General features: G+C 33.2%; 1 protein-coding gene across 6 annotated transcripts; it reads right to left on the bottom strand.

Annotated features, from left to right (window-relative positions):
• Positions 1–11,987: 11,987 nt before the first annotated feature.
• LOC121208259 (auxin-responsive protein IAA9) lies at positions 11,988–15,383 on the bottom strand. 6 transcript variants are annotated; one of them, XM_041078804.1, is made up of 7 exons: positions 15,125–15,383; positions 14,557–14,592; positions 13,605–14,219; positions 13,274–13,500; positions 12,997–13,138; positions 12,607–12,668; positions 11,988–12,404 (listed from the first exon to the last, which is right to left on the bottom strand). In XM_041078804.1, the coding sequence occupies exons 3-7, from the start codon at positions 14,189–14,191 to the stop codon at positions 12,367–12,369; spliced, it is 1,056 nt and encodes a 351-aa protein (XP_040934738.1). In that variant the 5' UTR covers positions 14,192–14,219; positions 14,557–14,592; positions 15,125–15,383; the 3' UTR covers positions 11,988–12,366. The 6 variants fall into 6 exon arrangements, with proteins under 6 accessions (XP_040934738.1, XP_040934734.1, XP_040934737.1 ...); XM_041078800.1 differs by having other exon boundaries at positions 13,274–13,503; positions 15,125–15,374; XM_041078803.1 differs by having other exon boundaries at positions 14,411–14,592; positions 15,125–15,372.
• Positions 15,384–15,679: the final 296 nt, after the last annotated feature.

Here is a 15,679-nt window from a genome sequence, read left to right as displayed (position 1 = left end):
GTTATCTAAATCGGACCGGAATAGCCAGTTGAATTGGGAACCACTAGGGTATCAGTTCGATGAGAGATAAAAAAGTAGGTTGACCCATAAATTGGTACAGACTGGTTGAACCGAGTTAAAAAAATCGATTGAACTAGTAGTTGAATTGGTTTCGAACTAGTTTGACCAATTGGTCCCAAAGCGACTAGTCCAACCGATTAAAAGTAAATAAATTATTAAAAATTATAAAAATCATTTCAATTGCCAATTCAACTGGTTTTTTAGCTCAGTTCAACCAGCTCAGACTAATTCATTAGTCAACTATTTTTTTACTTCTCACTGGATCGATACCCCAGTTGGTTCTTAATCTAATCGGTCCGGTCCGGTTTAGATAACATTGAATTTTAAAAAAAAATTATATTTTAAAATAATTATATTTTTGAATTTTGAATTTTAAAGAGTTTTTTTTTTTAAATTTTAACTTTTTTTTTGTTTTTTGTTTAAAATAAGAATAAATAAATTTTAATTTAAAAAGAATACGTATTTTTGAAGCATATGGACCAAATTGACAAAAACCTGTAAATGTTGAAGGCTAAAAAAATTTAAAATTTTTTAAAAATCGATTTACCCACGAACCAATAAGGAGTGGTTGATCCGGACTAAAAAATTAGTTGAATTGGAAATTAAACTGATTTTTTATAATTTTTATATTTTTAATAATTTATTTGCTTTAAACTAGTTGGACCGATCGTTTTGGGAGCCAATTGGTTAGACCAGATCGAAATCAGTTCAAATGTTTGTTCAACTAATTTTTTAGTTTGGTTTCGTATCGATTCTCGAGTCAACTAATTTTTTTATCTCTCATTGGACCAATATCCCAATCACTTTCCATTCCGATTAGCTGGTTTAGTCTGAGTTAGATAACATTAAATTTTGGAATATTTTGCTATATTTTTTAAATCTTTTTATAGTTTTTGAAATTTAAAATGTTTTTATTTTTCATAATTTTTTTATTTTTTGAAAAATTTATAATTTTTTAGTTTTTATTTTTTATTTAAAATATGAAAAAAAATTATTTTTATGTACTTTTAAATAGTAAGGACTAAATTGACAAAAAACTATAAATGTTGAGGGTTAAAAAGTTATTTTGCTATTGATTTTGTTAACTTTAACGACAAAAAATTAAATGAAGGGACTAATATTTTAAATAAAAACATATAGGAACTCAATGTCTCAAAATTAAAGTTTAAATTTTGAAAAAGTATAAGAATTTTTGGCATATTTAAACTAAAACAAAATAAATTTTAAGATGGAAAATATTTTTTTTGTCCTCTTTCTTTTATAAATAATTTTATGAAAAAATTATAATTGTAAAAAAAATATTATAATAATATTTGGATAAACTTTATTCAAAACCTAACTTAAATAAAAATAAACTCGACTAAATTAAAACTTAATATAGAGATAATAATATAGGTTGAAATTAAAACTTAATATAGAGATAATAATGTAGGTTGAAATTTGAATGTTGCTCGCACTTGGGAGTTGGTCTAGGATAGCTTAGGTTTTTTTGTTTTTTGTTTTTTGTTTTTTAATTGTATTAAGAATTAGATTTATTTATTTGTATAACTTTATGAATTTCAGAATATCATTTTTTATTAATATATTCTATTTGGACATGTTTAATTGAAAAATAATTTTTAAATCTTCTAATTTTTATTGTTATAGATCATTTTATTAAAAGAAATATGGTTTAAAATAAATATTGTTTAATCATTTAAGATAAGTATAACACTAATTATCGTTTGATTAAATTAATATATTCTATAATTATATATTTTATATTATCATTAAATTTAGATTTTATAGATTTTAATAAATATTATTTTTATATATTTATAATATATAAATAATTACAGTCTCCAATTGGTGAGGATCAATTGATAGGGGTAGAGGTTCGTGATCATCATCCTGGGATGGTGAGTCATCCGGCCTTGCGTACTTTGTTCAAGGAGATGGTGTGATCAATGAAAAATGGAGTGTTGGACATTCAAGAGAATGATGAAGATGATGTTCAGTTGCTTGAAGAGGATTTTACGATTGGAACAGAGGACGGATTGTCGTCAATTAGGTTCTCTGACCGAATCCACCAACTTCTTTACAAAAGAATGTCTAGATCGATTGTTGTGAAAATTTTGGGGTAGAATGATCGGATATCAAGCATTGTCAAATAGAATCTATAGCTTATAAAAACCTTCGAGTCTTATTAGGATTATGGATTTGGAGAATGATTATTTCTTGATAAAGTTGCAATCGGAAGAGGATTATGTTAGGGCCCTTCCTGAAGGTCCGTGGTTAGTATATGGACAATACCTTATAGTTCAACCATGGTCGGAATTTCTCTACGGAGCAACATTTCCCTTCTAGTATCATAGTTTGAATCCGCTTTTTGGGTATTCCTGGGTTTATGTATCGGAAAAATGTGCTCAAGTCTATTAGGGAGATGATTGATCGAGTTATCAAATTGGATGATAATATAGAAAGTGCGCAAAGGGGACGCTTTGCTCGGTTGGCGGTGGTTCTAGATCTTAACAAGCCATTAATCTCTAGAATTAAAGTCGACGGTTGAATTCAGAAGATGGAATACAAATCCCTTCCTAATGTGTACTTTACATATGGTCATTATGGTCATATGAAGGAGTCCTATTATAACCCGTCCGAACGAGGTCATTCTGGTGAAGATATAAGTGCGTCTACATCAAATATGCAACCACAAGTGCAAGGAGAGAACCATGATGTTGTGGAGAAGTATGGTCCATGGATGCTAGTTAATCAATGCCCAAGGAAATCTGATCAAAAAACCGGGATTGGAGGTAAGGAAACAACTAGTTTTAAGAGATCACGTTTTAATGTATTGACAAATTTGAGAGACAATGATTCGACTGAAATTCATGTGTTGAAACTTGTTAATTCAGCCAGTTTAAAGGGAGGGGCTGGCAATTTATGGCAATCCATTAGGTGGAAAGGTGGAAAGGATTCTAATATGGAGTGTGAACTGTTGCATGTTGATGGGTTGGATTGGTTGGGTCAAACTAATGAACCTAGTAAGAAAACCCAACATTGTGGCAGTTTGTCCAAAATTGTTAGTGGGCCTATGATTAGTCCTGGTCAAGTTAAGGATCTGGGTTAAAATATTCAAGCCCCGTTTATATCATCTGACAAGGACTCTTTCCCCCAAACTGTGGTGCAAGATCTTTCGACAGCTATTAATCCTTCTCGATTGATGGAAAAGAAGGCTAAAGGTTCCATTTTATTGACCGAAAAAAATGAAAACCGCTCTTAACGGGTCAAACCATTTAGTGGTGGTTTTTTTTTAGAATAAGATCCCGAACTTCCCCCTAGATGTAGCAATATTTTCTAGTTTGATGATGGCAGCTAATGGTCGCGCTTTAGTTCACAGTAGTCAATCGGAGGGAAGTTTCAAACGTGTTAAAAAACCATCAAATATTCTCAAGGGTAAAGGTGGTAAGTTCAAAGTCTGAGGGCTAGCCTGTGTTCATTTATTAGAATCAATGAATAAAATAACTGAAAGGCTTGGGGCAGATGAGTCACTTTCTGCGTCTGATATGGTGGAAGATGTTTCGTCAGTTACTATATGAGCGGACACAACCTCTGTTTGAGGTCAATTTGGTTTTGCTTATAATCTTTTCATTTTTATGATGTTACCGAATTTATTTATTTGGAATTATCAAGGTGTGCAAGCCCTAAATTCACAAGGGTTATCAAAGACTATTTTAATGAACATGAAGTCGACATAGCTTCTTTTCTTAAGACAAGGGTGAGTGGTGTTAAGGCAAATAGGATTATTTCTAATCTTGATTTTGACTACTCCTATAAAGTTGAATCCCGAGGTTACTTTGGTGGGATTTGGATTCTTGGAAAAGTTGTATTGAGGTCCAAATACTTCAAAACGATTCTCAATTTATCCATTGTCGAGTTAGGAAGAAGGTGGGGGATCAGGCTTTGCTAGTAACCTTTGTTTATGGAAGCCCAGATAAATAGAAGTGTTTGGCCTTGCAGAATCGTTTAAACAGTATAGGTCAGTCTGTCAATGGCCCTTGGATGTTGGCGGGAGATTTTAATGCGATTTTGTCACCGGATGAAAAGAGAGGTGGTCGTCCAGTTATTTTTGGTTGCAAATTATTTCAGGAATTTATTCAGTTGAATACTTTAAGGGATCTTGGTTTCAATGGTCCACAATTCACATAGCGAAAAGGGTCTTTGAAAGACTTGATAGGGCCATCAGAAATCTTGAATGGTTCTGGCTATTTTCATCTACTGTGGTGTACCATCTATCTCATTTGAAGTCGGATCATAAGCCAATTTTGATATCTAAGAAGCCTTCCATGATGTCTAGATCGATTAGGCTCTTTAAGTTCTTGGCTTCATGAGCATCCCATCCTTTCTTTAGTTAGCTTACCCGAGAGAGTTGGAAACATGGAACAGATGTATTAGCTTCCTTATGTTTTTGTAGTTCAGGTCTTTGGAAATGTAACACCCCTAACCCGTATCGCTGCCAGAACAAGGTTTCGAAGCATTACTACCATTTACAGATCACAAAAAAAAAATTAAATACTTACCGATTCAATTCATCATATAAATAAATATATTACCATTCAATCAACAGTTTGACACTTGTATAAGCATCAAACAGCAACATTGTTAGTATACTTGCACATATCTCATATAAATTCAACATTGATATATCTATTTTCTCGACATATCGCACTTGAGTTTAATAATAGTCTCAACTTACATAATTTCCTTGTATCAACATATCAAAGACAATCATATATGTACATGTCATGAAACATATCATGCTCTTACCGTTTCTTCATAAGCATATATCATTCATTTCATTATATCAATATTTCATGCTCCATCATTTCCATATATTTTATGTATATTTATTCCGGTAATAGCTTATATCAAACTTAACATAAATTATATTCCATGTACTTATACTTATTTCGTTTATCTATCTTCATAATTATTTCATATAATCATTCGTCATCTGATACATATTACCTGAATATCAATTGTTCAACATATGTTAGAGTGTCTCCCATCCACGGTCTTATTTATCTTTGACATGATGCCATAGTTTTTTTCAACTATGGTCTTACTCATTTTCTGTCATGTTGCCATGGCATCTTTCAACCATGGTCTTGTTCATTTCATATCACGTTGCCATGGTATCTTTCAACCATGGTCTTACACATTTCATATCAGGTTGCCATGGTATCTTTCAACCATGGTCTTACACATTTCATATCAGGCTGCCATGGTATCTTTCAACCATGGTCTTACACATTTCATATCAAAGAGCACACTCCTGCGAACCCCATCCTTACAGTGGGATTACCAGTCCAGGCTAAATCCCCTGTAATATAAACTCATAGATTATTGTCGGGACTACCAGTCCAGGCTAAATCCCCTGCAACGACAATTACTCTATTGAGCTTGGATCTGAATTACCAGTCCAGGCTAAATTCAGACCCTAATTTGGATTACCCGTCCGGGCTAAATCCATTTTACACGTATTCTTCGGGAGGGCTATATCAGAATAGGATCACCCGTCCAGGCTAGATCCTTTTTACCGTCATTTCCTTTTCAGAGATCCATCGAATTTTCCTTTCATTCAACCGGGATTTCTTCCCATTTTATCAGATATATCAATGTTTCATAAATTTTCATACAATGAACATTCAAATCATATTCACATAAATAACATACAATCTCAAGCATTTAAGAATATAATTCAAGTTACACGAACTTACCTCATTGCTTGTTTGTGTTTATAATTTCATTAATCCGATATATTTTCTTTTCCACGATCAAGTCTCATATTTGAGTCGTCCGGATCTTTATAAATAAATTTGATCATCATTTTCATTCATTTCATCTTCTAATGCATTTAATTAATGCTCTAGGCAAAATTACCATTTTGCCCCTAAACTTTTAATTAATGACGATTTCGTCCTTAGGGTCAGGAAAATAAAATTCTTGCAATTTAATCCTTATTTCCAGCTATTATTCTCATATATATTGATAAAAGTCCATGAATTCTATAAAATATCAGAATTTTCCATAATTTTAACACTTTTCAATTTAATCCCTAAAACATATTTTCCCCCGATCTTGAACTAAATTAATAATTTCATTCAATTTTGTAATTTAAATAATAAAATAATCCATTTCATGCAATTTGGTCATTTTTGACATTTTTACAAAATTACCCATAAATTTTTACTTTTATTTAATTTAGTCCCTAAGCCTAAAATATGCAAATTAGCCATGCTTAATGAATATTCATATATGTTTTCCTCCTCCTCCTCGCCATTCCACATCTTTGATGTATGTAGCACACTTGTAAGTAACATTATATATAATCTTTATTATTTACTTTTATGAATATTCAAGCTATCCATCTGTGTCATAGTCACTAAATTATTTATATCTGGAGCTATAGGACTCCAAATTAAGATCCGATAATTTTCCCTGAAACTAGAATCATATATCTTCTTACCATAAAATTTTTAGAATTTTTAGTTTAGTCAATAAGTACAGTTTATTCTTTAAAGTTACCTCTATTCTGCTGTTTGACAGTTGTGACCCTTTTTCACTAAAAATTAATTATCTCCTTTTACAGAATTCGAATGATGTTCATATTTATTTCTATTGAAAATAGACTCATTCAGGATTATAAAAATATAAATTTAAGCCCCTAATTATTTTTATCCAATTTTTTTATGATTTTACAAATTCAGAACAGGGGAACCCGAAATCATTCTGACCTTGTCTCACAAAATCCATCATATCTCATGATTTAGAATTCCATTTCTTACATAATTTCTTCTATAAGAAACTATACTTAATAAGCTTTAATTTCATATCTTATTCATCCTATAATTAGATTTCTACAATTTTTGATGATTTTTCAAAGTTAGACTACTGCTACTGTCCAAAACTGTTTTAGTACAAGATATTAATTACCATGTTATAACATCCTTATTTTCTTTTTCTACACCATTTCTCATCACTTTCTCTTATTTTTTCTTCACTAACATATCAAGAACATAGGACCTTATGTAAGAAAACTCTACTATAACATTATTTCCATGCTTTATCAATAATAACAAACTTAAAAACATATTGAAATCTTGATGTACTTACCTTTTCTTATTGACTTCAATCTTTAACTTGATTTTTCTCTCTCCTCCAGCTTCGATTTCTTGAATCCAACTTGATATTATTGCTCCTCATCATCTCCTTGCTATCTTTCTCTCTTGATGGCTATGGAAATTCTTTCAATTTTTAGGTGAAAATAATGAATTTTTTGTGGAAGGACTAAATTGTAAAGAAAGCAAACTTCTTTTCTTCTTCTTATCTTACATTAGTTTGCATGGGAAAGGAAATGTGTTGATAATTCTTCATCTTTCCTTCCTTTTATACTAAATAAATAATAATATAATAATAAACATCTCATAAAATATTAAAATAATATTTATCTAATTAATTAATTTAAAATATCATCAACATAATCATTACATTCTAGAATTCTCTCTCTTACTAATTGACCATTTTTCCTTTCATGATCTTTTAGAATTCTATCTTTGAGTCATCACTTAATTTGGTAAAATTCCGATTTAGTCCCTCATAATTTTTTTACATATTCAATTTGATCCTAATTCATCAATTTTTCTTGGTTTCTAGATCATTCCACCCTTAAAATATTTGCACCATTAGTCCTTCAACTTTTTTATATTTACACTTTCAACCCCTTAAATTTTGAGTATTTACTCTTGAGCAACAAGACTTTTCTCATCTTTGCAATTTAGTCCTTTCTTGAATTAATATATCATAATATACTTCTCAATATTGACATCACTCAAAAATTCCCTTTATGTCACTTTATTTCCTTATTTTATTATATCACGGATAATATTTTACTGTAAAAATTTTCGGGGTATTACAGAAAATGGAACAAAGAGGTTTATGGTCATATTGGGAAAAGGAAACGAGATCTTGCTCGTCGTATTGGGAGTATCCAAACGGCGTTGGATAAGAGGTGCTCGAAATTCCTCTTGTATATGGAGTTGGATTTGAGGATTGAGTATGAAAAGACCCTTGATGAAAAGGAATTACTATGGAGGCAAAAATCAAGAGTGGAATGGTTTCAACAAGGTGATCGTAACACAAAATTCTTTCACAATAAAACACTAAGGAGGAGAAATTCTAATAGAATCTCAGGTTTAAAAGTTACTGGGGATTGGTGTTTTGTTGATAATATTCTTCAAAGGGAAGTTGTTTCATTTTTCGGTTCCCTTTATTATTTTAATGACGATAAGCATGCTATATTTCCTTTACATGGTTTTTCTTGTAATTGATTCGATTAACACAGATTATCTGGGTAGGGATGTATTCGGGGATGAAACTTGAAGTGCTTTGTCCAGTATAAGGTCATTGAAGGTTGGGGAATTTTTAGGGGACATAGTCTATGGTTTTTTGTCGTTTGGGTGCACCACCAACCCTGGTGGATTTGGGTCCGCACCCCCTACATACGAGGGAGAGCATTAGTTTAGTCACTCAATAACCCTCAAGTGGATTCTCATATATATATATATATCACACTTGGTATTTAACCAATGTAGGATCTAAGCTTTTCTTTTCCTCAACAAATATTCACATGTGGCTTACTTTGAGCATAAATTTCTCATTCATCACTCATTCATTTTAAGCATATGGTATACTCTTGTAAAGGTTTCATGTAGTAGAATATAAAACTATAATTTTATGATTCAACTCTTCACTTTTACCAATCTAGCCTCAAAGTTTTCAAAAATTACATTTTTTTCCAACAAGACTCAGGTGGGATTTCATCGAAAATACTTTACTTGATACAGGAATTCCTTCTTTGTTGAATCAGATTATTATGGATTGTGTTTCTTCTGCACAAATGCAAATAGTTTGGAATGGTAGCCTTTCTAAGGAGTTTGTCCCGATGAGAGGTATACAGCAAGGTTGTCCTCTTTCCTCTTATTTGTTTGTTCCTTGTATAAAGAGACTGGGTCAGCTGATTCATAGAAAGGTTTAGGAAAATATTTGGAAGCCAATTTCTTTTGTCAAAAATGGGCTGGCTATTTCTCACCTTTTTTTTTCTGATGATTTGTTCCTTTTCGTAGAAGCAAATGTGTCACAAACTTATATGATTAAGGAGGTCATGGATGTATTTGGAAGTGTGTCAAGTCACAAAGTCAATTCCAGCAAGACAGAGGTGTTCTTTTCCAAAAACACAAACCCTGCTGATGCAGTTGATATTTGTAGTATTCTTGGGTTTGCTAGAACGAATGACTTGGGTACTTACTTGAGGATGCCACTGTTTCATCGGAGAGTGACATTGAGTACATTCAACATTATGGTGGATAAAATTCGGCGAAAGCTTGATAATTAGGATGCTAAAATGCTCTCTATGGCAGGAAAGGTGACGCTTGCGTGGTCAGTACTCCCTTCAATCCCCAATTACTTTATGCAAACAATCAAAATTCCCTTTAGTATTTGTACAAAAATTAAAAAGATTACATGGGGTTTTATTTGGGGTAAGGAAGCAAGAAGACATAAACCATCTTTAGTAATTGGTCAAATTGTTGTCAACCATTCACTAATGGTGGACTTGGTATTCGATGTCTTAAAGAGCAAAACGACTCTTTCCTTATAAAAATGGGGTTCAATCTTCTCACAAATAAGCAAGCGTTGTGGATTCAGCTTCTTTGTGCTAAATATAAAGTCAAAGATGACTAACCTATGGACATTTCGAGGGGATCGTGTTCCTTTCTTTGGAGGTCCCTTTCGAAAGCTTGGCCTCTCTTGCGACAAAGCATTGTTTGGCCTGTTGGTGATGGTAGACTAACTAAGGTTTGGACGAATAATTGGATTTCGAAAACTGGTCTTCTAGTTACCTTTTGCCGAAATATAGACCTCATTAATATGGAAACTACTCTTTCAGAGGTAATGTTAGCGGATGGTAGTTGGGATTGGAATTTTTGGCATTGTATGGTGAATAGGGATGTTATTCCATATATTGTAGGTAATCTGCCTCCAAATCTTTCTATTGGGCAAGTTGAATTGATCTCCAAATGGTCGACTAATGAGGATTTTACTGTTAAATCTGTGTATAATTATTTGATGTAGAACCGTTTGAACCCTGTAGACAGTAAATGGAGACTGGCTTGGTCTTTTGTTGGCCTTCAACACGTTAGACAATTTCTTTGGCTGGTTTTCAAGGAACGTTTACTAACGAATGTCGAACGATTTAGAAGAGGTATGGTTGGTAATCCTTATTATTTACTTTGAGGTAATTCTGTATAATCAATCATCCATGTATTAAGAGACTGTAGCAAGGTCGTGGCTTATGGAAGCAAATTATCCCTGAAAGGATTTCAATGCAATTTTTTTCAGTCATGCTTTTAGATTGGATCTTGTTGAATTTAAGGAATGAGTTTGATTTGGCCCATATAGAGGTGGAATGGTAATCTTTCTTTGGGATAACTTATTGGAATCTGTTGAAACAGAGGAATTTGTGAATTTTCCAAGGTGAGGATGTTGATTTAAGGCATATTCTTCATTCTTGGTGATGTTAGGTGACCTTTATCAAGCATAGCCATGTTTCCTCTGATGGGATTTCTAAGGGTCTCAGACATTGTAGTCAATGGAAACCTCCTCCATTGGGGTACATTAAATCAAACACGGATAGGGCGAGATCCCCGAGCTTGGGATTTGCTTCAGCTATAGTAGTGGCGAGAGATGTTGAAGGTAGTTGGCTTGGTGGTGTGGGAAGGAACATAGGAAGGTGCAGTGTTGAGCAAGCAGAACTTTGGGCAATTTATTATGCCTTTTTGCTGGCTTGGGATGCGAAATGGGTTAATATCATTGTTAAAACAGATTATGCTCAAGCTCTTACGACAATCTCTAATAAGTCTCGTGGCAAATCGAACAAGGATTTAGTGATAAGAATACAGGATCTTTATAGAAGAAACTAGCAGGTGATTTTTCAGAATACTCCAAGAGAAGCTAATACTACAATTCATACTTCGGCTAGGCTTATGCAAAAGTTCCCATATGGCTCTATCAAGTTCAAGAAAATCCCGATAGAAATTATTGAACAATTTCGGATTGATGGGCAATCAGTTTGTAGTGAAACTGCTTAATATTTATAATTGATACCTAAGTTTCTTTACAAAAAAACAAATTTTGTTCAACTTAAAAGGTAAAATTTTATTATTAAATACTCTTGTTATAAAATTTTAATTTAAACATGTAATGTTGATGAATATTTTTTCATAAAATAAATATTTTTCATTTATTTATTTTTATTTTAAGTAATATCACATAATTATATTAATGTTTAATGTTTAATATGATTCTTCAGTTTTAAATTGAAGTTTGTTAATGTTTAATATGATTCTTCAGTTTTAAATTGAAGTTTGTTTGAACTTTAGGTTAAAATTATGTTGGGTTCGAGCCATATCAATCTCAAAATCAAATTCTTATAAATTCTAGCTTTCTTGGGCTCGGGTTCTGTCGGACTCATTTTCTCGATTTCAAAACTGCTAGAGGCTCGAGCTCAGACATATTTTGTGCACTTTTGAAAAAGGAAAAGATTATCATAAATGAATAAAAAACCATTTAAAAGGAAATAAAAAGAAGAGAAGAGATTAGAGAGAGGGGAAGAGATCAAATTAATTTACCATGGCAGTTCTTGAGAAAGGATTTCACAAAGGTGCTTCTAAATTACTTGATCATTGATGAAATCAAAGCTTAATAAACCAAATGCAGATGTACTAATACTCAAATAACTCCAATCATTTACCCCCCCCCCCCCAAAAAAAAATATAATAATTAATTTTAAATTTGAACTATCTTTTACAAAATAAATAAGCAACTCGATCAATCTGGAATTAGCTCGAAATTCTTTCAATACCAACCAAGCCAGGCTTTTGATAAAACCAGTATCTTTGGAATGAGAATAACATTACAAAATACCTCATCAACAAGACATACTTTTACGATTAAACACACATTCAACGAAATTCGGTACATCTAAACATTAAAGATCCTATTATCACTATTCTTTTTGTTTTTTTTTTATAAAACAATTATCATAAACTTGTGACAAACATAAAGTGCAATCAAAACATAGATGAGATTGGAATATGAAACGAACTTTTCTTTCTGCACCAGGTACCCTGAAAGTTTCTGCGTCTCAATTATCTTAGTTTCCTACACAATAAGGAATTTTCAGCTTCAATTTTCGCCATAGGAATTTATCTAACAGTCTTTCTTGGACTTGTCCATTGCTTTAGGAGCTGTATGACACAGAAAATGCCAGCTAATATTAAAACCTTAGATTTTGTCCAGTTACGGTTCAATAGGCAAAGTGAAACCACTGGACATAACTCAGATATTACATGGTAGGAGTGCAAAACATATGCATACACCCAGATCACAAACAGATAATTTAATGAATTAGATCCATACTGCAGAGCTTGCTAAACATAAATTACTTACCTAATCCGATTGCATCAGCACTCTTCATTATTTTCAACCTCCTGCATGTTTCAATAAACATCCTGCAACAAATCAAATCACAGTTAGGTAACTTGACTGAGGAAATCAATCTACAAGTTTAAATATGCAGCACTTGCATGCCAATTTAATTTCAGTATTAACAAAAATGTAGAATAGGCACAGAAAAGAACGAACACAAATACTAAATCTATTTATTTGTATGTCTCCTGTTGACAACAAATAGGAGAGCCAAAGTGCTTACTGACAAAAGAAATTCAGTCTTCAAAGATACATTCTGCCTATGTAATCTAAGATTTAAGGGGGGAGGGGAAGAATTTGGGGACAATAAAATGTCAAGGCAAATACTGATGTTGAGTGAATGAAGCTTACTCCCATGGAACATCCCCAACCAGCATCCAGTCACCATCTTTATCTTCATATGTAAGCACATATTCCGATCCATGCAAAAGATCCTTCAACTTGCTCTCACTCAAGATTTCCTTCCCAGGAGTACCATGAGCCCCACATTGACCTGAAATGATAATGAAAATGTGGTAACGAGATCCATGCCAAATAACGGAAGTTTTCCTTTATTATGTGCATTTCTTGTATCAAGAAGGATTCAGCTCGATATTGCAACAAGGCAAAGAATGCAACAATAGCTTACCAAGGGTGAAACAGCTGAACATCTTCTCAAGAGCAGAAGACAGTTCCTGGTAAGTTGAATACATTCTCAAATCTACCTTCCTCAGATAAGGAGCTCCATCCATACTGACCTTGACAAAAAGAGTACCAGGTCCCGGTTTTCCATCAACTTCATCATTGTTCTTTGAAGAAGTGGTCAGTGTTTTAGTCCTAAATGATCTTATTGGAGGCCAACCAACAACCTGAGCCCTGCTAAGAAAAGGGATTTCATAACAACAATCAAAAAGGATAAGAAATAATGCCCTTTATACCATCAAATCTTAAGAGTCATTTCTCAAGCTAATTATACTTACTTGGCAGTAGGTGCACTGCTGTTGTTAGAAATGTCAGTTCGGTTGACTTTGGTTCCATTACTGGTGCAAGGCTGTTCTTGTACCACATTTGCAGGCCCGTCTTTCTTTACAGATGCTTGAGCTACAGAGTATTTTCCATGTGACACAGGTTGCAGAGATTGAGAATCCGGAACAGCTCCATGACCCATCCATTTTTTTTCAGTGTATATGGTGCCTTTCACCTCAGAGAATCCCCTTTTGTTTCCAGTAACAACACTTCTCTGGGATGATGAGCAGATTCCATCTTTAGAAGGAAGTAGAGGAAACAGTGTCTTCTCATCAAGTTTTCCCGAGTTTAGAAAGCAATGCTCAGTTTCTCTCTCAGGGGACTGGGATCCAGGAAGACCAAGCCTCAGCTCTGTGGCTTTCAAATTCAGGTTATTCCCATTATCATCCGGGACACCGGAGCTGTCAACTGAACAAAAATCTGATAATCCAAGATAATTCCTCTCCCTTATCCCCAAGCCATTGTGGGAGATACATTCAACAGATGGAGAAGAAACCCTACTCTGCCCTTCCTCCTCCACACCAAGCAACGGCGGAGACATCAGAACTCAAAGCTTCTCAAGATAGCCTCTGTAAGCCACATAGAAAAACAAAAGACAAATCAAAATTTCCGCAAACTTCAAGAATAAAACCGTTTAAGCCAAGTTATTTGAAAACCACTACAAATTACAGCAGATCACAATTTATTTTACAAAGATATCTAAATTAAACCTTCAAGTAGACTCATTAACAATTACTATTAGTTCCAGGTGAAAACCCACCCATGCATTAGCTGTTTCTGAATGCACTAACAATACCAATGAAACCCACCTCAACTCATTTTTTCAAACAACTTCAGCTACAATAATTGGTTGTTATGCGTCAATTTTTATTGCTTATAAGGGTAACAATTAATGAAGGTTCTCACCTTCTAAAGCTCAAATAATGGTGTAAGCCAGAAAACCTGCATTAGAGCAATCTAACTCATAAAACTAAATTACATAAACGGAAATATCTCTTAACAAGTCGAGAATAATTACTACTATAATTTTACAAGAAAAACAGTGCAGCAAAAAAGGACTCCAATTTTACAAAGAGTCTTACGGAAATTCTAGCAAAATCTTACGAGAAAGAACAGAGCTTAAAATAGAAAAAAAAATTGACCGTGAAGAACAAATTTTATTTAGCTCATAAAAAGGTAGGGAGAATATTAAAGAGAAAAAAAAGTCAACTCTCTTATGCATTAACTCTTTCTGCAACAGCCCATTTTCCCTGAATAAAAGCAGTAAAAAGAGAGAAAGGGAAACAAAGAAAGACAAAGCAGAAAAAAAATAGCAATCTTTTTCCTCCATTTTCTTTTGCTTTTACGGCAACCAATCAGACGGGGAGAAAAACTTGAGATCTTACCTTTGATCTCAAGCAAAACTGCAAAACAAAAATCGAACAGAAAAACTGAAATTTAAAAAATAAAATAAAAAGAAAAGAAAAGAGCTTACAGGAGTAAAACTTGGTAGAGTTGCAGAGTAGACAAAGAAAAGAAGATCGATTACTGCTTTCAAATATTGCAGGCTAAAATGCACGAACTGCAGAGAAAATAAAAGCAGAGAGAGAAAGAGAATAAGCTTAAGACCCTTCCATTATAAGCAGAAAGCCATAAAAGCCATTAGAGAAACTCGAGAAGTAAAAAACAAAAAAGCAGGGGCAAAAGCGAAAATAAACACAAAAAGTTGTGTAAACTTTGTACTCATTGTGAACGAATGGGACCATGTCGGGTTTTATAGTTATACTGCGCCGGTCTATGGGGTTGAAGGGAATCTGATCTGACGGTTGAGATTGGTGTGGCAATGAAGGGATCTAGACCGTTCGATTTCCCAAAAGAACTTATAATTAAACACGTGTCATTATTGCTGGTGGCATATTTGAGTAAAGTTAGTTTTGATTGGTTCCCGGTACTTGTACTTTTTTCTTTAGCTCAAGCTAGGCAATAGGCATACCCTTTTTCCCTTACTATTCATATATAATGTTTTTTGTATCGTTTTGGATTTATGGAT

The sequence above is a fragment of the Gossypium hirsutum genome, chromosome A10, assembly GCF_007990345.1.
Source record: "Gossypium hirsutum isolate 1008001.06 chromosome A10, Gossypium_hirsutum_v2.1, whole genome shotgun sequence".
Lineage (NCBI taxonomy): Eukaryota > Viridiplantae > Streptophyta > Magnoliopsida > Malvales > Malvaceae > Gossypium > Gossypium hirsutum.
This window is presented reverse-complemented; position numbering and strand designations above follow the sequence as displayed.

What these genes read in the sequence shown, in the direction of transcription:
- LOC121208259 (XM_041078801.1), bottom strand. Translation starts at nt 14,191, where the DNA reads ATGTCTCCGCCGTTGCTTGGTGTGGAGGAGGAAGGGCAGAGTAGGGTT. An exon ending in GTTCAGCTGTTTCACCCTTG is followed by an intron (nt 13,139 to 13,273) that starts GTAAGCTATTGT and finishes TTATCATTTCAG; the next exon opens with GTCAATGTGGGGCTCATGGT. An exon ending in TGCTGATGCAATCGGATTAG is followed by an intron (nt 12,405 to 12,606) that starts GTAAGTAATTTA and finishes TGTGTCATACAG; the next exon opens with CTCCTAAAGCAATGGACAAG.